This window comes from Ornithorhynchus anatinus, chromosome 18 (assembly GCF_004115215.2).
Source record: "Ornithorhynchus anatinus isolate Pmale09 chromosome 18, mOrnAna1.pri.v4, whole genome shotgun sequence".
Lineage (NCBI taxonomy): Eukaryota > Metazoa > Chordata > Mammalia > Monotremata > Ornithorhynchidae > Ornithorhynchus > Ornithorhynchus anatinus.
Genome location: NC_041745.1, coordinates 23,065,617 through 23,090,691, shown reverse-complemented (window position 1 = coordinate 23,090,691; position 25,075 = coordinate 23,065,617). Strand labels below are relative to the sequence as shown.

The 25,075-nt window shown below is 42.0% G+C and overlaps 1 protein-coding gene across 1 annotated transcript in view; it reads left to right on the top strand.

Annotated features, from left to right (window-relative positions):
• CTNNA2 (catenin alpha 2) overlaps nt 1-25,075 on the top strand; it is a 1,145,386-nt gene that overhangs the window by 132,318 nt on the left and 987,993 nt on the right. Inside the window, exon 2 of the mRNA XM_029083155.1 lies at nt 6,925-7,031. Coding sequence (XP_028938988.1) covers nt 6,930-7,031 — 102 coding nt within the window. The 5' untranslated portion in view covers nt 6,925-6,929. The remainder of the gene's footprint in view (nt 1-6,924; nt 7,032-25,075) is intronic.

The following is a 25,075-nucleotide window of genomic DNA, read 5'->3' as shown; positions in this document are numbered from 1 at the left end:
CAGATTAGAACCCAGCTTCTTCTGACTCTCAGGCCCGAACTGTAACCACTAGATGATTTTAGCATGAGATTAGAGCCTTGCACATTCCGATAGGATGGCCCAGGAGACTCTCTGATTGACACTTGTCTACTGGGAGTATTGATGGCTTAGTGTTCCCCCCAACTCTGCCCCCTGCCTTCCAGCTTCTGGGGAGTGACCCCCTAGCCCAGGGAATATGTCTGTTACATTGTTATATTGTACTCTCCCAAGTGCTTAGTACAGTGCTCTGCACACAGTAAGTACTCAAAAATATGATCGCCTGATTGATAGGGTTGGAGAATAGTCCTGGCCTGGAGAAGCCCAAACACACTGTCAATCAAGAGCACATGCTATTGTCAAAGACAGATTTAGTACTCGAATTTCACTGCCTGCCTGACCCAGGCCCCTCTCATATTATTTACTTCATGTCTGATGTAAGATTTGCTCTGTGAAGATTTGGGCAATAAATGGAATTTTCTAAAAGAAAATATCTTCCAGAATTATGTATGCTCTTTGAAGACCCACCCGGGCAATACAGCAATTGTCTGGGGCTCACCTAGGAAGGGCTACTCAGGGAGTTTGTGGAATTTATACTATTTGAAGACCTTTTAAGAGTGAAAATATTTCTCTGTGTTGATGTAAGTGTTCTCCTGCCTAAGGCTACAAGGGCAGGGGTGTGCTGGCTGTGATTTCAGCACCCTCCAGCTAGATCTTATTGGGTTTGTTGGTGTGCCATTTCCTCACAGGTGACTTGAGGATCATGTAGCAGAGCTGGATTTCAGAAGTTTGTTTTGTAAAAACGTACAAGTTTGTCCTGGGGATCAGGGTTGTAAAACCCTGTTTGGTCCCCTGATAGCTAGAGCCAGATTCTCTAATTCTAATGGCATTTTGTTGTGTCTACTATGTGTGAAGCACTGTTCTAAGTGCTCGGGTATATACAGGTTAATTGGGTCAGGTCATACTCGAGGGCTGGCATTGGTAATATCCCCTCGAAACTGTAAGCTCTTCATGAGCATAGAATGGGTTTACCCACTCTGTGGTATTATACTCTCCCAAGCACTTAGTATAGTGCTCTTCACACAGTAAGTGCTCAGCAAATACCATTGATTGATAGTGTACCTTATGCAGGATGCAGATAGTGTTCATCTATAAGGCCATTTATGTGTCAATGTATGCTGTCCCAGATACTCTCTCTTTAGAGGGGATGGTGAAGGGAAGGGGTTATAACCCTTCCCCCATACATGCAAGAACCCAACCTTCCCGGGAGGTCTTCTGTCTACAAAAGTCTCCAGATTTACATGTCCAAATGGAGTGAGGATGTAACGGTGAGAGGTTTCTCCAACATCCTCCCTCTTGAGAGCTAACAAGCATTTACTCTCCCCACTTGAAAGCCTTATTGAAGGCCATCTCCTCCAAGAAACTTTCCCTGACTTATTTCCTCCTTTCCCAATCCCTTCTGCATCATCCCAATTTGCTCCTTTTTTTCACTCCTCCTTCAGCCCCATAGCACTTCTGTGCATATTCATTCATTCATTCATTCATTTATTCAGTAGTATTTATTGAGCGCTTACTATGTGCAGAGCACTGTACTAAGCACTTGGAATGTACAAATCGGTAACAGATAGAGACAGTCCCTGCCCTGTGACGGGCTTACAATCTAATTAGGGGAGACAGACAAGAACAATAGCAATAAATAGATTCAAAGGGATATCCATAATTTACTTAGACTGTGAGCTCATTGTGGGCAGGGAATGTACCTACCAACTCTGTTGTACTGTACTGAGTACTTAGAACAGTGTTTTGCACACAGTAAATACTCAAGAAATATAATTGATTGATCGATTGATACTGCCCTTGGCACTCAGATGAGGAAGGCTGACCCCTGGGTGCTACATGGATGCTAATCAATCAATCAATCAATGGTATTTATTCAGCCATTAATAATAATGGTATTTGTTAAGCGCTGCAATGTGCCGAGCACTGTTTTAAGCACTGGGTAGTTACATTCCCATATGGGGCTCACAGTCTTAAACCCCATTTTCCAGATGAGGTAACTGAGGCACAGGGAAGTGAAGTGACATGTCCACAGTGGTGGAGCAGGGATTAGAACCCATGTCCTCTGTCTCCCAAGCCCGTGTTGTTTCCACTAAGCCATGCTGCTTGCAAAGCTCTGTACTAAGCGCTTGAGAGAGTACAATACAACAGAATTAGCCATCATGTTCTCTGCCTGTAATGAGTTTATAGTCTAGAAGGGGAGGCAGACATACATATGAATTTTATAAGTATTTCATAATAAATAATTTAAAGATATGTACACAAGTGCATAGAAAGAACATCAAATCTTTTGAAGTGTGGTGTTGAAGAAGCATTTGTGAATACAGTGGACTGCCAGAAAAACAAACTAATGGATTTTGGAGCAAATTAAACCAAAGTGGTCTTTGGAAGGCCAAATGACTTGACTTAGATTAGCATATTTTGGGCACATCATCAGGAGGACGGATTCTCTGGAGAAGACACTAATGCTAGAAAAAGTCCAGGGAAAATGGGGAAGAGGCAGACCAGCAGCTAGATGGGTAGACACCGTAACACCAATAACAGAAGAACCAATGGAAAGGTTGTGGATTATGTCACAGGACAGGACGTTCTGGAGAAAGCATATCCATGCAGTCGCTATGAATCGGAAACAACTCGACCCCACTTAATAATAAAAAATTAAAAAAACACCACAAGTGCTGTGGGCTTGCGGGTGAGGCTAGCATCCAATGTCCAAAGGTCATAGATCTAAGTGTACAGATGAAGCAGAAAGAAGAAGCAGCTATGGCAGAGAGAACAATGTGGAGGAGAGAGACAGAAGCTTTTCTTTCCCTGAGACAAATGGTAAAATAAACTCCGTTAATCCTTCGAAGAAAATGAAAGTAGGAGGGCAGCTTTCTGTAGTTCTGTTGCTGCAGTAGGTATGGGATGGGCAGAGACCTGGACCTTCTGTGGTTTCCACAAAGGAAATCTTGTAGATGTATGTAATTGGCTAACACATCACCTAATCCAGGATGGAAAATGTAATCTGTGAAGTACTGAAACCACCTTCTTGACTTTCACTGGGTATTGTATGAGATAATACATCTACATTTTCTTCCCCTCTTTGTCTGCTAAATAGCTTAGGTCATCCTTTAGAAAGAGGGGTTTTTGTACATTTAAATCTTTGATCTTACTCTTTCCTGGTTTTCTATTTTCTTGAGTAGGAAGACTATTTAAAAAGAAAAAAAAAACCCTGATTCATAAGAAATTCTAGCAGATTACCAGTAAGAACGCACTAGAAAGTTGTACAGAAGAAAATTATTCAAGCAGTCTTGCAAAAATACTGAGTGCTACCAAACAATAGGTCTCTGCTAGTCTTAGGGAAGGGAAGGAGAAGGAAGGAGAGGAAAGGGAAGGAGTGGGAAGGGGGAAATCCAGCATGCTTTGCATCCCTGGATCCTCACCGTCCAGTACTTCTTCTTGCTGTCCTCAATTTATAGTAGAAAATGAGCCACCAGGTGATTGACAGGAGTCATGGAAAAAGGTTTTTTGTTTTCATTTAAAGGGTTTTTATGGTATCCGTTAAGCACTTTGTGCTAGACACTGTACTAAGCGTTGGAGTAGATAAAAGCTAATCAGGTTGTCTCACCCTGTAGACTGTAAAGTCCTTGTGGGCGGGGATTAGATCTACCAACTTGATTGTATTGTAGTTTCCCAAGTGTTCTGCTAACAGTAAGTTCTTAATAAGTATTCTTGATTGATTGATTGATTAAAGCACAGTGGTCTGAATGAGAAGGGGCACTCTGACCCTTTGGTTCCTTCAATCCCTGGGCCTTCCACTCCTCCAAGTCAGGGGTTGGAGACACTTTTCGGTTTTCAGGTCACAGTGACTATGACTTCACTGCATGACTCATTTGAAAAGTCCACTGCCTGAACCTGCTTGCCAACAACCTATGTAGCCACTGTCGGAAACAGAATGCTGACCTGAATGGGCTGTGGATCTGGCCAAAAAAGATTTTGCTCATGTCCCTAGGAATAGAGTCCAAAAAACATGATCTTTAGAACAACACTGGATGACAGTAATTCTGTCAGCTGTCTGGAGAGGATGATCCTTCTTTAAAATGGTATATTTTTAAGTAGAACATTTCAGGCAACCCCTGGGTAAGTCGGAACTACTTTAACAGTGGCCGGGTATGTCCTCTGTCTCCCCATATCCTCGAACGACGACTCTGGGAACCTTCATGGTCGCTCGCATCACCAGACCATCGTGGGGCCTCCACAGAAATTTAGGCTATCAGGAAGGCTGTTGGCTGTGCCTGTTGGACTCTGAGTCACAGTAACCTAGTGCCCTTTTTCCATTTTATTCTTTATAGTTAACTTTGTTCTTGCCTCTCGTATTGTTTTATCTAATCTAATGTTTCGGCAACGCCTCCACCCTCCACTTATTCTTGACACTGGGAGCCAGTTGGGGGCCAGGGCCCAGATCTTTTTTTACTTGTGCACAATTTTTTCCTATTCCTCTTTTTTACTATACTTACTTTATTTGTGGGTTATTTTAACTGTGTTTTTTGACATCTTATTAGATGACTGTAAATCTACCCTTAGTACAGTTGGAAAAATACACAGAAGACAGACAGAAGCAGTATTTGAGAAGCGGCATGGCCTAGTGGATAGAGCCAGAGGCCTGGGAGTCAGAAGGACCTGAATTCTAATTCCAGCTTCACCACTTGTTTGCTGTGTGAACTTGGGCAAATCACTTCAGTTCTCTGGTGCCTTGAATACCTCATGTGTAAAATGGGGATTAAGAGTATGAGCCCCATGTGGGACCTAGACTGTGTCTAACCTAACTAATTTGTATCTAACCCAGCACTTAGAACAGGGCTTAACAAATGCCATAAAAATATTTCTCTGATTGTAAGCCCTCTGAGGGATGGGTATTGTATCTAATTCCCTCCTGTGTAGTTTCTCACAGTGCTTAGCACTGTGCTCTGCATTTAGTGAGTGCTACTATGTGATACTATTAAGTGATACTATTCCTATTATTAATATTACTGCATTCAGTTCCAAGATTTATTCCTTATTTTGAGATATATAAGGTACTTTTTTTAGATCCCAACAAAAACAGAGATACCACTTCATAATCACCTTAAACAGAAGTCGATGGAATGATTGAGATATGGTATGTTTGAATTGTTTTGAGTTCTTGAGTGAGCTACCTGCTATCAATACCAATTATGGTTATCATAAGTATGCTGGTACCAAAATCTGAATCTTATCATGGAAGATTAGTATATTTATTAGAATAGTCCCTCTAGGCTCTTAAGCATGATGTAGGCTGAGAACGCTTCTGTTATATTTGTGTGTTCTACTCTTCCAAGTGCTTAGTACGGTGCTCTGCACACAGTACACACTTAATATATATGATTGATTAATTGATTATCCCCCTTTTAAGCTCCTCGTGGGAGGGGATCACACTCTCTAACGCTGCTTTTTTGTACTTTCCGAATACACAGTGCTCTGCACACAAGGCGTTCAGTCAGTACCACTGATTATTGATTGATTGATTGCCTTCAGTTATCAGTGAGATAGTGATAACCTATATCCTGTGATTTTGAATGGCGAACAGTGGTTGTGTCTTTTTTCTGAAAGGCCATTTTAGAAGGGCACTACTCCTTCTGCTGTCTTTTGTTGTGAGGGGCAACAGCATTATTTTAGAAGGAAATGGCCACATCCACTGATTGGTAATGAAGTAAATGATGTATTTTGAATCTTGTGGATAGAAATGATCGTGTTCTGCATGATTTATGTTTGTAGGAGGGCAAATAGTCTGGGAGAACACTGTTCAATATATGTTTGCTTGTCAGGAGTGAAATTGCAAAAGAAAAATATCCCTCTTCTAGTCATTCATTTCTCTATGTTAAATATATATCACCCATCTCACTGAGAATTTGTAGTCTGGACGCCAGGCTCACGTGAAGCCGAGATGGCTGTAATGCGCTATTATATTACCTGATTTAGATAGTGTTCGGTGGCCCATATTTCACTGTATCCTATGACATTAACTTCTGGCTTGCCCACAGGTATAGCCTATGGTGTACTTCCAGTGCAGTGAATACCAGCTACTATAATTCTTGAATCCTTAAAGGAGACTTTTTTTTTAATCAGAGATGAAGACTTATAGCCCTTCTGTAGCCCTGAGAAGCAGTGTGGCTTAGTGGAAAAAGCACGGGCTTGGGAGTCAGAAGTTGTGAGTTCTAATCACAGCTCTGCCACTTGTAATCTATGTGACTTTGGGCAAGTCAGTTAACTTCTCTGTACCTCAGTTACTTCATCTGTAAAATGGGGATAAAGACTGTGTCCCCACGTGGGACAACCTGATAATCTTGTATCTATCCCCGCTCTTGGAACAGTGCTTGGCACATAGTAAGTGCTTAACAAATACTATCATTATTATTGCTCAGTCCAGAGGGCAATGGAGTTGCCTTTGAAATGGGAAGCTTTGGCAGATGGTAGGAAGACAACCCATATTTTCTGGTCCGACAGTGATGCTAGATGACAAAAGTCGATCCCCAAAGTGGAAACATCTCAACATTAACTGGCAGAGTTCCCTTGGAGCAAAGTTCTTGGTCGAAAGTCTGACGGAATGAAAATTCAAATCGAGAGGTCGGACCTCAATCTGAAGTCAATTCTCTGAGAACTTTTTCCTAATCATACAGTGCAAGATTATCAGGTGATAAGTGAGATTCCATCCTGAATCATCTCCAGAAGCATATAATCAATTTGGAAATGATTTTCTTTGGCACCCAATGCAATTCCAGTCAATCTCACTTATAACCTAATTAAAACTATTATAGATTTTTGGTGATGATAATGTCATTTTTTTCATTTCAGAGAACATGACTTCTGCAACCTCACCTATCATTTTGAAATGGGATCCCAAAAGTCTGGAAATCAGGACACTGACAGTAGAAAGACTATTGGAGCCACTTGTTACACAGGTAAGAAATATCCTTGTATATTTCCCTAGGACCTTCATAAGTGTGCAGTTATTTTTGTGAGAACTTAGAAGTATTTTAGCATGAAAATGTTGGATAAACATTTTATCAATACCTTGCGTATTGTTCTATCTGTACTGTGGGTAGATTTACATAAACATAGGAATATGAACTGAATTTTTCCCAGAAGAGAGCATATGCTGTTTGTAATTAGGTTGAGAAATCCAATGTAAATTAGCATTAAAGCTCATGATCTATCCTGGAGGATAGGTGGGTAAGTATTGTCATTTGTAATATCTAGGTGGAGTCTAAGAGTTCTAGATAACAAATTCTTCTTGCTTTAAAATACTAGCTCATAACTAAGAAGAAGAAGCAGTCCAGAAGTCGTAGATGATAAAGCATATATATTTTGTTTTCTCTTTGACTTATAAAGAGATATTCATCCTGTTGAACTGTGGAAGTTTTCCATTTCCTTGTTGTCACACAAATGGCTTTCTCACATGATAGCTGTTATCAGGGAGAGTTTGCTGAGAAAAAATAATTTCAAGTAAAGAAAAATGCTTTTGAAATTCTTAGTAAAAAGTAGTGCCTTCCAATTCCTCATTCATTTAAATTGAGTAGTTCTTTACAAAAGAAGTGATCCTTCTGGTTTCCATCTCCTTATCTCTCTGGGTACCTTTGGAAGCATATTGCCTAGGTAGCAGAATCTGGAGGCCTCTTTTTGACTTTGTTACTGATGACAACCACAGGGAGAGTGGTTGATTACCTAACTGGCTTTCTTAGGACTCATTATTGGTCCTTAGCATTGTGCTGATGCTGTACTCATTTGCATGTCTTTCTGTGTATGTGCTTCCAAAGACAGAGCCTGAAAAGCAATTTGCTCATCAGCAATGAAGCAACATTCACAGCAACAAGGCTCTGTGGGGTGGGATATATATCTACCTATATCTCTGGATATAGATATAGATTTTTATGGTATTTGTTAGGTGTTTATTATATGCCAGGTACTGTACTAAGCACTGGGGTAGATATTGGGGAAGAAGCGTGGCATACTGGAAAAAGTACAGACCTAGGAGTCAGAGGACTTGGGTTCTAATCTTGGCTCTGCCTCATGTCTGCTGTGTGACCTTGGGTAAGTCACTTAACTTTTCTGTGCCTCAGTTATGTCATCTGTAAAATGGGGATTAAGACTGTAGGCTCCATATGGGAGAGGAACTGTGTCATCCTGATTACTTTGTATCTGCTTGTCACATAGTACAATGCTTGGCACATAGTAAGCACTTAACAAGTACCATTATTATTATTATTGTTATACAAGCTAGTTAGGTTGATCACAGTCCCTCTCCCACAAGAGGCTCAGTCTTAATCCCCATTTTACAGATGTGGTAACTGAGGCACAGAGAAGTGAAGTGATTTGCCCAAAGTCACACGGCAAACAAGTGTTGGAGCTGGAATTAGAACCACCACTTTCTGACTCCCAGGCCCGTGCTCTATCCACTAGGCCATGCTACTTCTCAGTGATATGTCAGGGATGTGGCAGGAGAATGGATGACATCAGGGTTTCTGAAAGGGACACTTGTCCTTTCAGCCCAGAGGGCAGAAGAAACTGTTTAAAGACGAGCTCTCCCAGTTTTGCGACAAACCTACTAGCACAGCTAGAAGTTAACCTTCCCTGGAAATCATGCAGGAGGCAATCTTACTCTTATGATCATCCCCTCATCCCTCTCCTCAACTGGAACACTGATGTGCCAATTGATCCTTTGGGGCCTACTTCAGAAGCAGAAAATGGCCCTGCACCTGGAAGCTCAAGTAGAACCTTTATTAGGGCAGAATCCCACTTTTAAATTAAAAATGTCCCATTGGTTTGCAAGGTCAGTGCTGTTCAGCCCTGACTGCTAGTGAACAGTGACAAGTGATGAAATGAAACAAGATTGACTTTAAAGTGAATAAGATGCTGAGTGGTGTTGAGATAAAGCACAGCAGAAATTTATTCCTGATGAATATTTGAAATATCCAACGCCCCCTGAAATTAGCTACTGATATAATTACGGGGAAAATGAGGATTGGATGTATTTGACTTGTAGCATCACTGCGCAGGTATTCCCTTGGGAAGATTTGCACTTTGAGGAATTCAAATAGAAGAAAATTATTCTTGTAAAAATCAGACCTTTTAAAACAGGAAAATGAGTTATTTGTGATTGGTAGAAGCTGGTTTGGAATTTTAGGATTTGCATTGTAGCTCTGAAAGTATTCATAATGCTTGTCCTAGTAGTGGAATTTTCTGCTGTAGATGGGGCATGTGTATTTATTTTTGCATGTTTCCTTCCCAACAGTGTCAGGATCACCAGCAGTGACTGATCACCCACTGTGTGCAGAACACTGCGCTGGGGTCTCAGAGAACCAACCAAAGAAACAAAAATGCAAATCCTCTACAAAGTTCCTGTTCATTCTATAAAATTAATTTTAAAAAGCATACCGAAAAATATGACAAATACTGAACTTGAAAAAACAAGAGGAATAATCAGGGCTAGGAAGGACAGAGATGGGAAAAGTTTTGTGTGTGTGGTTGTGTTTTCATACCACTTTTCTGCTATTAGTATTACTACCTGTAATAGATATTTAATGACTAGCCATTTGGCTAAGTAGAGAGAACTCAGGGCTGGGGGTTAGGAAGCAGGGTTCCAGTCCAGGCTCTGCCATTTACCTGCTGTGTGACCCTAGGCAAGTCACTCAGCTTCTCTGTGCCCCACGTTCTTCATCTGTAAAATGGGGGTTAAATTCCAGTTCTGCCTCGCTCTTAGACTGTGAGCATAGTGTAGGATAGGGACTACGTCTGATCTAATTGTAGCAAATCTACCTCAGCATTTAGTGTTCTGCACATAGTATGAATGAATACCATTATAATTATCAATCAATACTACTTATTAAGCACTTACTGTGTGCAGAGCACTGTACTGAGCACCTGGGAGAATACAGTATAACAATGTAGCAGACACAGTCCCTGCCCACAGTCAGTTTACATTTGAGCAGAAGAGACTGACATTAATATTAGTAAATAAATTACAGATATGTGTATTAGTGTTTCAGGGATAAGGGGGGGAGGAATGAAGGGAGCAAATCAGGGTGATACAGAAGGGAGTGTGAGAAAAAGAAATGAAGGAAGGCCTCTTGGAGGTGGAGAGAGTAATTGTCAGATATGAAGAGGGAGGGCATTCCAGGTCAGCAGGATGTGAGAGAGAGGTCAGCAGTGAGACATGAGATCGAGGTACAGTGAGTAGGTTGGCATTAGAGGAGTCAAGCATGCTGGCTGGGTTAAAGTAGGAGAGCAGCAAAGTGAGGTCGGAGGGGTCAAAGTGTTTGAGTGCTTTAAAGCCCATGGTAAGGAGTTTCAGTTTGATGCTGAGGTCGATGGGCAAACACTGGAGTTTCTTAAGGAGTGGGAAACCTTGGATTGAAAGCTTTTGTAGAAAAATGATTCAGGTAGCAGAGTGAAGTATGGACTGGAGAGGGAAGAGACAGAAAGCTGGGAGGTCAGCAAGGAGGCTTATACAGTAATCAAGGCAGGAGAGGAGAAGCGCTGGGATTCACATGGTAGCAGTTTGGATAGAGAGAAAAGGGGGGGAATTTTAGAGAGTATTTCCCCTTGGTGAATTTTTAACCTCAGTCAAGGTCAGGAAAGTTCAAACATTAATCAGTTTTCCCTATAGTGGAGCCTGTTGTGAGCAGGGAACATGTCTAACACCTCCGTTACATTGTGCTCTCCCAGGAGATTAGTACAATGCCCTGCCCACTGTAAGTGCTCAATAAACATGATCAATTGATTGATTGAACTCGATGAAGAAAGCTGTGTGTGCTGAAGACTGAAGAACTGAAGTCGTATTCTGTAAGATGCTTATTGGGTGAACTGATGCCTGTGATTCCGTTCAGGTTGTTAAAAGTTGCTCCGATTCATAATCATTTAGCAAAATACTGACAACATTCAGCATTTTCAGGCTAAGGTAAGAATGTGTATGTCATACATACAAGATGAGACCTCTAGTTTACCCTAAACTGTATTAATGATTCTGGAGACTTGACAAAAGGCGGGGAAGATGATGAAAAACATATTTTCTCCTTCACTCCCATAGAAAAAACTGTTCTTTGTTACCGAGATCCAAATTTTGTTGAAGGATTATAATTATATCCTAATTAAAATGTTGTTTTCCAACTTCTTTCACAATGGTCTTGACTGCTGTCTGTATTTCCAGTTTGTAACGTTTTGATGAGTTTTTCTTCTTCATCAAAGATTGATGTTTGTATCTAATTATGTTGGCATTTATTAAGTGCTTACTATGTGCCAAGCATTGTGTTAAGGGCTGTAACAGATACAAGATAATTGCATCAGACATGGTCCCTGTCCCATAATACGCTAATAAGAGGGATGGAAAACAGGCATTTTATCCCCATTTGAAAGGGTGGGAAACTGAGGCCCAGAAAAGTTAAATGACTTGCTTAGGTCACCCAGCAAGGAAGTGGCAGAGCCAGGTGTAGAACCCAGGTGTCCGGATTCCCAGGTCCCACGCATTTTCCACTAAGCTATGTGGTCTCCCCCATTTAAGACTGAAGTGTGGTTTTTATGGTACAGTTGAAACAGTCTTGAATTACTTTATTCAACTTACTGTAACACTCTTTTCATCTTGCAGGGGAGAAAGCAATTATATATAATGGCTCCGTTTGCACAGTCCATGGGGGTAATCTTTTAAAAGGAACATTTTTGAGGGGAGAATTATTTTTCTCCTAAAAGCACAGGGAACAAGCCTCAGGTTTGGTGAGTTGCAGGGCATGCGATGCTTTTGGAGACTTATATCAGTGGCACCATGCCAGAGTCCATCGCAGGACTCTGCCTGAATGACAGGCTGCTTTTTCGGCTTTTCTGACCCCCCAGCCGTGACCCTCCACAAGCAAATTGGGTTGGACACAGTCCCCGTCCAACATCAGGCTCATAGGCTTAATCCCCATTTTACAGATGTGGTAACTGAGGCACAGAGAAGTGAAGTGACTTGCTCAAAGTCACACAGCTGACAAGTGGCAGAGTCTGGATTAGAGCCCACATCCTTCTGACCTCCAGGCCAGTGCTCTATCCACCAGGCCATGCTGCTGCTTCTACTGTGCCAAGCACTGTACCAGGCACTGGGAAAGACAGTACTGGGGGAGAATTAGACATGGACCCCCATCCCTAGAGGACTCACCAACTGTGAGAATGAGACTGGAGATGGACACATCGGGAGTAGAGAAATAGTAAAATATTAAAACAGCCCAAAGGACAAGGACAAATATCCAATACATAAAATAAAAAACAAAGTCAGTAGGGAGCTGTGGCTAGAAAAGCAGGATTTCAGGCTCCTTGGCACTCACAGTCCACAGCACACCATAGCCACAGAAAAGGCTAGTAGGGCCACCAGCCTGTCTGATGGTGCTTAACGCCTCAATCCATTACCACTCTCATCCTGAATGGTGACAAATGACACCAATACAAGTATCAAATCCTCTCTCGTTCGGGCTAAGACCAAAGTATATTTGCCTCGCTTTTTCCAATCCATGGTGAAGCTGTCCTCCGGCTCACTGGGCCAGAGCCATCGGGAGTGAATTTTGTTTTTTTGGGAGATACGTTCTTTTCGTTGGACCTTATTTTAGACTTTCCCGTTCCCAGCAGAATTCAATTGAAAAAAATTGCATTGCTTGTACCGTGCTCAATTTCGTGTCAGTTAACTTCATCAGTGTAAATAAAACCAGGACAATGAATCATTCATCTTTTCCACTTTATCTTTTGGGTGGGCTGCTCGTGCATTTTTAAGAGAAAAACAGAGTCAATGAATGGAGGCCAGTTTAACCGGTGAAAGAAACTTCCAGAGAAAAATAGTTGCTCATCAGGAGTTGGGACCAACGAGTGAACGTACCATTTCACCTAAGTTAATTCAAGATTCAAATTAGGGAATCAAATTAGAGAAACGAGAGAGAGTGAATTCCTTTTAAATCAGAAAAAAAATGCACATAGTTATTTGGGAGAGTTCAGAATTTGTGTTGAACTGGAGGCAAAAAAAATAAATTAATTAATTGAACCTAAGGACGGGTAAGTGTCAGATTTGCATTTGCTCGGGAAACTCTGAACTAGAAGCTAATTAAAACATTCCTTAGCTGTCAAGATCTTAAGAAAATGGATGGGAAACTGTTAAACTCTCCCTATTCCCTTTCCTTGTTACTAGATTGAAAGGAAGAAAGACAATGCTATGCTTCATTCCTTTTGATTTTTACATTGTTGCTGTTATTAGGAGGGTGAGGTAAGAGACAGAAGAAGTGAAACTGAGAAGAACCTAATCCCTAATTTCCTTCCAAGTAGTAGTAATAGTAATAATAGTAATATGATATTTTGATTTACTGAGCCGCTTGGTGAATTGGGTAGGACGAGGCAATCGGGAAGCACAGAATTAAGAAGGAAAATGCTCCCTTCCCGCATGATGCTTATGTTCCCACAGTGAGTCAGACATAAATTCATTCAATCGTAATTATTGAGTGCTTACTCTGTGCAGAGCACTGTACTAAGTGCTTGAAAAGTACGATTCAGCAACAGAGACAATCCCTGCCCACAGCGGGCTCACAGTCTAGAAGGAGGAGACAGACATGAAAGTACAAAGAGAGTAGGCAAAGGAAATAATCTGGACTTGAATGACCGTATTGATGAGAATGCTGAAGATGGGTATAAAAATGTTCCTAAGTGCTTCAGTCGATGTTGGGTTTGAATGACTTGCCCAAGGGGTTGAGAAATAAATTGGGGAAAGCCTTCTGGGGGAGGAGGATTTTTACAAGTGTTTTGAATTTGGGGACAGTTATGGGCTGTCAGATTTGGGGAGGGAGGGAGTTCCAGGACAGGGGTGCAGCATGAGGTGAGGGAATAGAGATAATAATAATAATAATAATAATAATAATGTTGATATTTGTTAAGCGCTTACTATATGCAGAGCACTGTTCTAATCGCTGGGGGAGATAGAGGGTAATCAGGTTATCCCACGTGAGGCTCACAGTTAATCCCCATTTTACAGATGAGTTAACTAAGGCACAGAGAAGTGAAGTGACTTGCCCACAGTCACACAGCTGACAAGTGGCAGAGCTGGGATTCGAACCCATGACCTCTGACTCCCAAGATTGGGCTCTTTCCACTGAGCCACGCTGCTTCTCTACTAAGAGTTGAGAGTGAGGTATGGCTAGAAGGTTGGTTTGGGAGTGACAAAGGGAATGAGCTGGGGAACAATGGATAGAGAGAGCAGATATATAAGATGTGGTGAGTGGGTGGAGAGCAGGGACATCAATTGTCAGGAAGTTTTGTTTGATGAGGAGAGACCCAGGAAGAAGCCAGTGGAAGGTCGAGAGGAGAGATGTGGATAGAGTGAGGTTTCAAGGATCCTTGCAGTCAGCTATAGTATAGCTTGAAGTAGGGAGAGACTGTAAATTCCTCAGATTGTTAATCTCCTCACTAGACTGTAAACTCCTTAAGGGCAGGGATCAAATCTGCCAACTCTGTTCTATCCTGAACTCTTAGTACAGAAGAATAGAAGTAGAATATGGGAGTACAGAAGCAATGTGACTTACTGGAAAGAGCATGGGCTTGGGAGTCAGAGGTTGTGAGTTCTAATCCCAGCCCTGCCACTTGTCAGCTGTGTGACTTTGTGCAAGTCATTTAACTTCTCTATACCTCAGTTACTTCATCTGTAAAATGGGGATTAAGACTGATAGCCCCAAGTGGGACAACTTGTACTTGTATCTACCCCAGCACCAGAACAGTGCTTGGCACATAGTAAGTACTTAACAAATACCATTATTATTATTATTATTATTACTACAATGCTCTACATGTAGTAAGTGCTCAGTAAAAATACCACTGATTGATCACTGTCCGTTCTCCCTGGAACTCCTTACTCATCACAACTGGAGGATCACTTCATCTTCAAAACACTTCTGAAATCGCATTTTTTTATAGTATTTGTTAAGCGCTCACTACATTCTTCACTCATTCATTCAATTGTATTTATCAAGCACTTACTGTGTGCAGAGGACTGTACTAAGCACTTGGGAAAGTACAATATGGTAACAAAGTGTGACAATCCCTGTCCACAGCAAGCTCACAGTCTATATGCCAGGCACTGTATTAAGCACTGGGGTAGATATATGATAATCAGATTGGACACAGTCTTAATCCCCATTTCACAGGTGAGGTAACTGAAGCACATAGAAATGAAGTGATGTACCCAAGGTCAAAAAGCTGGTAAGTGGCAGCATGGGGAATAGAAGCCAGGTCCTCTGATTCCCAGGCTTGGGCTCTATCCACTAGAGCACACTGCTTCTCACATTGTATTTCCTCAAGGAGGCCTTCCCTGATTATTCTCTCATCTTCCCAGTCAATCATTCAGTGATATTTATTGAGTGCTTACGGCATTCCCAAGCACTGGACTAAGCACTTAGGAGAGTATAACACAACAGAGTTGGTGGAGACGATCTTTACCCACTTGAGCTTACAGTCTAGAGGATCCTAGGGTCTGCCTGTATCCTATTTCCAATATAGTTCAGCACTATTGCATCAATTAAGCATTTCAGGACTCCCCTCCTCCCCCCCACACCACCCACCCCCGTACTGCACATATATACATTTTTACCATTTTACCAGTACCATTTTTACTTGCATAATTGCCTCTATCTATCCAGTGCCCCACATGATTTTTGAGGAGGAAGTAAAATACTTTTGGTACCATTATGAATCATCAATAGTATTGATCGAGCACTTACTGCTCCCGAAATGCCAGCAGCCTCTGAGCCCCTGGACAGTTAACAGCTCCCGTGGCCTCGACCCTGAGGGAGATTTTGGATGAAAGCTGCAGCAGAAGCAGGATAGAGGCTAACCTAGGTCAGCACTGGGGGTTGCAGCTGAATTCTGTTGTGCTCATCCCTTCCCCTTGTCTGCCATCAGCTGCCCACTCCTCAACGGAGTGGATGCCTTGAAAATGGCCACGGTGTATGCAGGGTGTCCGAGGGAGCTGGGCTACAGAGACAGCAGGATAATGTCAACACTACCCTGCCCGCATCTGCCATTACACAGGTATGGTGGCCATTTTGCAAAGACCTATTTTGGGTTCTATCTTCATAAGGTCCCAGGTGGCAGCCCCTAAAGCTGCTATTTTAATCTGGCCCACACACACACACACACACACACACACTCTCTCTCTCTCTCTCTCTCTCTCTTCCCCCTCTCCCCCTCTCCCCTCTCCCCCTCTCCCCCTCTCCCCCTCTCCCCCTCTCCCCCTCTCCCCCTCTCCCCCTCTCCCCCTCTCCCCCTCTCTCCCTCTCTCCCTCTCTCTCCCTACACACTGCCACCTTAAACTCAATGGGTAATCATAGATGGTTTATTTGTCCCTTTCCTTCATCACTGGCCTAATAATTAGTCATTAGTAGAAAGTGATTATTTGTTGCATTCCTCCTTTGGTGAGGAATTGTACATCATCATCATTTATGGTTATGGGATTCCAAATAGGAAAATATTCCCAATTTACATATTCAAGTGGTTTTGGAAATAACACATCAAGGTTTTAATACCTAGTGACCAAATTCAGCGACTATGTTTTGCTTCCATATGGCGAACCTTAATAATCTGTAATGGGTGGTTATCAAAATAACAGGAACATTCTAAATATGGCCAACATTTAGAACGATGCCTCAGTGCTCTGGATGTATGATTTTTAGCAGAGATGCTGATGACTCCTTTCAAATATTGGCAGCATTTTAACTTCATTATTTCTTATTTAACTTCCTCTCCATGTTCAAAGATATTTCCTAACAGACCAATGAATTTATGTGAGAATTGGCTTCAGTCTGCTCAGATGCTGTAACGCTGACAGAAAAGTGGATTTAAGTGCTCCAGATACAGGGTTTTGGCAGAACGTACTTCATTAAAGGATTTTGCAAAATGATGCTGTGCCTGAATTCATATTGATTCAGGTTATTTGGATGTAAGGAAGGAAAACAGTCATTACATCTTTTTGTGCCACCCAGAGTTAGAAATGTCAGAAAGCATGGTGCTTGCTTCTTGTATAATTTGTGCTCTGCTCGTAGTAAGTGCTCAACAAATACCATTTTTATAGTAATTGTTAAGTGCTTATGATGTGCCAGGCACTGTACTAAGCTCTGGGGTAGATACAAATTGATTAGGTTGGACTCAGTCCCTGTCCCTCACAGGGCTTATGGCTTCAATTTCCATTTTACGGATGAGGAAACTGAGGCGCTGACAAGTCAAGTGACTTTCCCGAGGTCATACAACAAGTAATCGTTGGTTCCGGTATTGGAACCCAGCTCCTTCTGACTTCCAGGCCTGGGGTGTCTCCACTAGGCCACAATCAACTGCTGATTGATTGATTGATAGGGGATTGATTGATAGAATGATGGGAATAATTTGAGTTTCAGAACATTGGCCCTCTCTAGGAGTCACATAGCCCCAGTGAGTTCCAGTGCAATTCATACGGTAGGGGGTTGCAATGAATCTTACTAAAAAAGGCAGTTAGGGGAGAGGTCTTCCTGGCAAATTACCAAGAAACTATATAGGTCCTTTGAATGAACACAATGAAACTCATCCTGTGTGTCCTTATAATAATGTTGGTATTTGTTAAGCGCTTCCTATGTGCAGAGCACTGGTCTAAACTCTGGGGTAGATACAGGGTAATCAGGTTGTCCTACGTGAGGCTCACAGTTAATCCTCGGTTTACAGATGAGGTAACTGAGGCACAGAGAAGTTAAGTGATTTGCCCACAGTCACACAGCTGACAAGTGGCAGAACCGGGAGTCGAACCCATGACCCCTGACTCCGAAGCCCAGGCTCTTTCCACTGCGCCACGCTTCTTCCCTGAAAGCCTTACGTTATTCTATCTGATACACACCTTATACAACATAATGTACGTCTCTTGCTAGCACAAGGGTAAGGGTCTGCAAGCTGTTTGGAATTATCCTGAGTGGCCGCAGAGGCAGAAAGAAGAAAGAGAAAAACCAGGAACGGTTCAGTCCCTGCTGTTTTAAAGTGGATCATTCACCTCTCCTGTTTCCGATTGCAGTTGTCAGTTAATCGGACCCCAATTTTTATTCACAGGGGTGGGTAGGGAAGGGGGTGTTTGGGGGGAATCTTTTTTTCCTCCACAAAGCAGTGTGGTCTAGTGGAACGAGCACGGACCTAGGAGTAAGAATGTCATGGCTTTTAATCCTGGCCCCACTACCTGTCTGCTGTGTGACCTTAGGCAAATCAATTCACTTCTCTGTGCCTCAGTTACTTCATTGGTCAAATGAGGATTGAGACTGTGAGCCCCACGTGGGACAGAGACTGTGTCCAACCCAATTTGCTTGTATCCACCGCAGCACATAGTACAGTGCCTGGCACATAGTAAGCACTTAAATGCCACAATTATTCTTATTATTTGAGTGTGCTGGTTATTGTAGTTGGGCTGGCCAGACAGGACAGTACAACTCATTGTCTTTTTCCTGTTCAGTTTCATATCTCTATTATAACATTCCTTACGCCCCCAGGAGAATCTGCTCTCATCACCACCATATTAAATGTAACAGAGTACTTTAGATATCTCATTGTTATAGTAAGAGTTCTTTCAAGCTGTTAGTTAATTACTAAACTGAAAAACCAAAAGATTGATTTGGCTCTTTGATGTGATTACCAACTTCATGTAAAATTGTAAATGTGTTATGGAGCCCTGTGATCATGGTTTAGGAAGCACTTTCATTCCAAACTGTAGTTCTCGATGGCTTATTTAACATGTTCTCCCAATTTACACTGTAGTCTGAAACTTTTCAAGCTCTTTTTTTATCCCTATAGGGAACTTGGTGAGAGAGGTTTAAACTAAATCTGTTTAACTGAGTTATTGGAGCATGATGAACTGGTTTTGTGTGGGTTTTTTTTGCAGCTATTAAAAATATTCGGAAGGATTGGTGGCTTGTACAAGTTAAGAGTAGTTGCATTCCACAACCTTGGCATCTATGTCATTTGCAGTGAGGGGAGCAGCTACATTAAATAAAGTTGTTGCAATTTTAAGTGGTTGAGTGGTAGGGAATTGGAAAAAAAAAGATTCAGCAAAGCTATGTCTTGTTCATTGTGTTCTGTTTAAAATAGAACCCATGTAAACATAAATGATTATTTTTACCCAGTTAACACACAGTGGAGAATTTGAGCAATTATTTGGTCAATTAGGACAGGGTAGACCGTCAACATGAATGATTCTGTGTTACAACTGTCTGGATGCGGTCTGTGTGCACTGCTGGGTTAGACCAGTGAATTCCTTAGCCTCCAGTATTTGGCTATTTTTTTATGGTATCAGTTAAATGCTCACCATGTACCAGGCACTATACTAAATGCTTGAATTATGTAGAATAGGTTTGCACAATGCCTATTTTAAATGGGCTACCCTGCCTAGTCAGAGTTCCCTTTAGAGGAATGAGCATAGTAGGTATGTTCAAAAAGGATTTTTGTTTTTTGTGAGTTGAAATTTCTTAATAATAACGAATATGGTACTTGTAAAGTACATATCATGTACCAAACACTATACTTGAAGCACTGTGGTTGGATACACTCTCTATCTCACATGGAACTCACAGTCTAAGTATGAGAGAGTTGGTTTTAATCCTCTATTTTACAGATGAGGAAACTGAGACACTGAGAAGTTAAGTGACTTGCCCAAGGTCACACAAAAGACAAGTGACAGAACCGGGATTAGAACCTAGATCCTCTGATTCCCAGGCTATGGTCTTTCCACTAGGCTACACCACTTTCTGCTTCTTACCTTATCGTCTACAAAACTTGATTTTTAGTGCTACTTAATTAAAAAAAAATTTATTGTCTATTGGCAAAAAAGTCTGAAATATTCATTGCACAGGTCAAAGGGGTAAAGTGAGATTTTTTTTTCATCACTGAAGTGTCTAAATGATTCCTGCATCCCAGTCTCTCCTGACACATCTCACTGTGCCAGAGAAATGATATAGCACTAACCAAAAGAACCTCCAAACGTTTTATATGCACAGCACACACACCAAAATTTTTGCACCCTCAAACACATATAGTCAGTTCTCTGTTAGTGCAGGGATTACATTCTTGCTGAAACTGCGATGTCAATCACTCAATCAGTGGTATTCACTGAGTACTTACCGTGTGAAGAGCACTATACTAAGCAGTTGGGAGTCTACAGTATAGCAGAGTGGGTAGATACTTCCCTGCCCTCAAGGAGCTAGGCACATCCTTTCATTCATTCATTCTATTGTATTTATTGAGCGCTTACTGTGTGCAGAGCACTGTACTAAGCTCTTGGAAAGTACAGTTCAGCAACAAAGAGAGACAATCCCTGCCCACAAAGGGTTCACAGTCTAGAAGGGGGGAGACAGACATCAAAACAAGTAAACAGGCATCAATAGCATCAATTCTCTTCTGATGATGTATCTCATTGCTTCCAGGTACATAGGCATTATCGGAAGAACGTTTCCAAATTTGAACACCACAGTGTATTCAAAAAGTGGAGTGAAAACACGTTATGGTAGACTGTAAGCTTGTTGTGGGCAGGGAACATGTCTGCCAACTCTGTACTATGCCAAGTACTTAGTATAGTGCTCTGCATGTAGTACGTGCTCAGTAAATACCTTTGTTTGATTTATTTATTGATTGAACTAACTAGATCTATACGGATAATAATTGGACAGATTTGTAAGTTACTGGAATGGATGGGTGGGGGTTGAATCAAAGGAGGATGTGCATATGCAGGCTACAGTGAGGATCTTTCCAGCAGATGTAGGTAGGCAAGTGGATGGGAGTAAAAATATTTTTTACTTGCTTACTGCCTGCAGACCACTGTACTGAGCATTAAGAGAGTGTGCGCACTTAGGAATTAGGCATGGACTCTGTTCCTCGAGAGCCTTACCATCCATAAAAAGAGATGAAGTCAGTGAGTAAGTGAAGGGTCATGCTCTGAAGAGCCCCAGTACAGTTCCATGCACATAGAAAACACTCAGTAAGTACCACTGATTGATTGAAGATTGCTGAAGTTTGGTCTGGAGTTCAGGATTTGAAGGATATTTGTGTCGCTCTTCACCTATCACTCCCAAGCTCTCCTTCTTCTTCCCTCCCAAGCCAATCTTCCAACTGGATCTTGCTCTTGACTCATCTGCCTCCATTGCCTCACTTACGCTGTTCCCCCCACCTGGAACTTTCCTTCCCCAAATCTGTCAGGCACAGCTCTCCATATATTCAAATCCCACCTTCTCCAACAGTTAATTCCCATCTCCAGAGTCAGATCAGCTTAGCAACCACCATATCACTTATGAATTTATTTTTTCCTTTCCTGTACAGACACACAAGTATGTGTGTGTGTATATGTGTATATATATGTAGATATATATGTATATTTATCTTTGGTTAATCAATTGTAAACCAGCTATTCACTCTGATTAGTCTACTTGTGAATATGCTTATGCCTGCCTCCCTCATTAGAGAAAAGTCTACTTATGGACAGGGAATAATAATAATAATAATAATAACTGTGGTATTTGTTAAGCACTTACTATGTGCCAGGCACTGTACTAAGCATTGGGGTGGATACACGGAAGTGGGGTTGGACACAGTCTCTGACCCACGTGGGGCTCAGAGTCTCAATCCCCATTTTGCAGATGAGGTAACTGAGGCACAGAGAAGTGAAGTGACTTGCCCAAGGTCACACAGCAGACAGGTGGTGGAGCCAGGATTAGAACCCATGACCTTCTGACTCCCAGGCCTGTGCTCTATCCACTACACCACACTGCTTATGTGTGTCTTGTGACTCTGTTGTACTTTCTCGAGTGTTTAGTACAGTGCATCACCCTCTTTGGCACTCAGTAAATAGTATTACCACCACCACTGTTTGATTTTATTATCATTATTAGTAATAATAATAATAATATTAAGCTCTCACTATGTGCCAAGCATCGTATTAAGCTCTGGTGTAGATATAGGATCATCAGGTTCCTATGTATTAAGTTTTAAGTATTACCCTACTTAAAACTCACCTCCTCCAAGAGGCCTTCCCAGACAGAGCTCCCCTTCTCCCTCTACTCCTTCTACTGCCCCCCCCCCCTTCACCTCTCCGCAGCTTAACCCTCTTTTCCCCCCATTTCCCTCTGCTCCTCCCCCTCTCCCTTCCCATCCCCTCAGCACTGTACTCGACTGCTCAACTGTATATATCTTCATTACCCTATTTATTTTGTTAATGAAATGTACATCGCCTTGATTCAATTTAGTTGCCATTGTTTTTACGAGATGTTCTTCCCCTTGACTCTATTTATTGCCATTGTTCTTGTCTGTCCGTCTCCCCCGATTAGACTGTAAGCCCGTCAAAGGGCAGGGACTGTCTCTATCTGTTGCCGACTTGTTCATTCCAAGCGCTTAGTACAGTGCTCTGCACATAGTAAACGCTTAAATACTATTGAAGGAATGAAAAGGTTCCACATGGGGCTCACAGTCTAAGTAGGAGGGAGAACAGGTATTGAATCCCCATTTTGAAGATGAGGGAACTGAGGCCCAGAGAAGTTAAGTGATTTGCCCAAGATCACACAGCAGGCAGGTGGCAGAGCCAGGAGTATAACTCAGGTCTCTGACAACTAGGCCGGTACTCTTTCCCCTAGGTCATGCTGCTTCCTTTCAGAGAGATAAAAGAGTGGTGCCAGCTTCTAGAACATTCGTATTGTCCTCTGCCTTCTCTTGATGCGAAGCCACTGATCTTTTAATCTTGATTGCTGGAGGAGGAGGCTTGGTTTGTATTTCCCTTGAAATTTACCTTTGTGAAATTCCCATGGAAATCTCGCATCCCCTTGCAACAGGCAGGTTCATGGTAGACTGTCCAACCCCAGAAGATCGTTCCTCTTAGAAATCTGTTTTGTCTTGTTATGTAGGCCTTCTTGCCCAATTTTATACCAAAGGAAATTCTATCAAGTCGTTCTGAATTCTGTAATAATAATGAGGGTGTTTAAGCGCTTATTATCTGCCAAGCGCTATTCTAAACATTGGGACAGATACAAGGTAATCAGGTTGTCCCAGGTGGGGCTTACGGATGAAGTAACTGAGGCACAGAGGAGTGAAGTGACTTGCCCAAAGTCACACAGCTGACAAGTGGCAGAGCTGGGATTAGCACCCACGATCTCTGACTCCCAAGCCCGTGCTCCTTCCACTAAACCATGCTAATAATCACTACGATAATACCAACAATAGCAATAATATTAAATAGTGGTATTTGTTAAATACCAAATGCTCATATCAATACATGATAATCAAATCACACACAGCCCCTGCCTCCCGTGGGGCTGTTGATCTAAAAGGGAAAGAGAACAGCTAAATAAACATTAGTTTTCCATAAATGCTTTCAACAAAATTACAGAACATTGGGAGAAGAGGCATGATAATTTCCAAACTAAGTGTTGAGATCCATTAAGGTAAGAACTGATAGGCCTGAAGTTCTAAAGGTGATATCTGATTCCATTACTCAAAGGAGTCAGCCAACAGAAAGGCAAAACCCAATACACTCTCATCATTTCAACCTAAAGAGAACACCGCCCACATTCCAAGATACTGAATTACTTTATTTTACATAACAGTGAAAATCCATTCATTGAAATGCTATCCATTTTATTGGTTAATGACTTAGATCAGTATAATCTCCAGTGTGTTTTTGTGTAGCCACTAAAATGGATTGCTTACAGAATAAAGCTCTTACCCAATCCTGCTTTCTCGTAGTTAGAGCAGATTATTGGTGCTGCTGCTATGTCTTTTGCACTTCTGTTAAACATTCAAGCCTAGAAAGGGGGACATTGGGACAAGCTTTAACAGCCTGCACTTTCCTAAAGATACTGAAGTTTGTCCCCTTAGAAATAATAATAATCATAATTGTGTTATTTGTTAAGCACTTACTATGAGTTAGGCACTTTACTAAGCATTGGGGTGGATACAAGCAACTCAGCCTAGACACAGTCCTTGTTCCACTTGGGGATCATAGTCTCAGTTCCCATTTTACACATGAGGTAACTGAGGCACAGAGAAGTAAAGTTACTTGCCCAAGGTCACACAGTAGACCAGTTGCAGAGCTGGGATTAGAACTCATGACCTCCTAACTCCCAGGCCTGTGCTCTAACCACTACGCCATGGTTGAGATGTAACCTCAATGTAGATGGGTTCTAATCCCGGCTCCCCAACTTGTCTACTGTGTGGCCTTGGGCAAGTCACTTGACTTCTCTGGGCCTCAGTTCCCTCATCTGTAAAATGGGAATTGAGACTGTGAGCCCCATGTAGGACAGGGACTGTGTCCAACCTAATTTGCTTTATATCGACAGCAACACTTAATACAGTGCCTGGCACATAGTAAACACTTAACAAATACCACAGTTATTATTACCATTCCTATTTCCAGGTCTTGTCAAGGAGGGCATACCTGCCTTCTGTCATGCTGTCTCTTGCCATTGTGCTCTGGGGGAAGGTCGGGGAGACTGAGACTGAGACTCCCTCATGAGAAGCACCATGGCCTAGTGGAAAGAGCATGGGAATCAAGGGCCCTGAGTTTTAATCCTGGCTCTACCACTTGTCTGCTGTGTAACTTTGAGCAAGTCACTTCACATCTCTGGGCCTCAGTTACCTCATTTGCAAAATGGGGGTTCAATTCCTGTTCTCCCTCCTACTTAGATTGGGAGTGCCATGTGAGACTTGATTATCTTGTACCTACTCCAAGAGCTTGATACAGTGCCTAACAAATACCTTGATTGTTATGAGTTTTGGTTTTGGGGTTTTTTTTTCGTATTTGTTAATCACTTAATATGTACCAGGCACTGTACTAAGCATTGGGGCAAATAGAAGCTAATGAAGATGGACACAGTCCATGCCTCACCAGGGCTCACCGTATTAACACCCATTTTAAAGATGAGGTAATTGAGCCATAGAGAAGTTTACTGACTTGCCCAGGGTCACACAGCAGGTA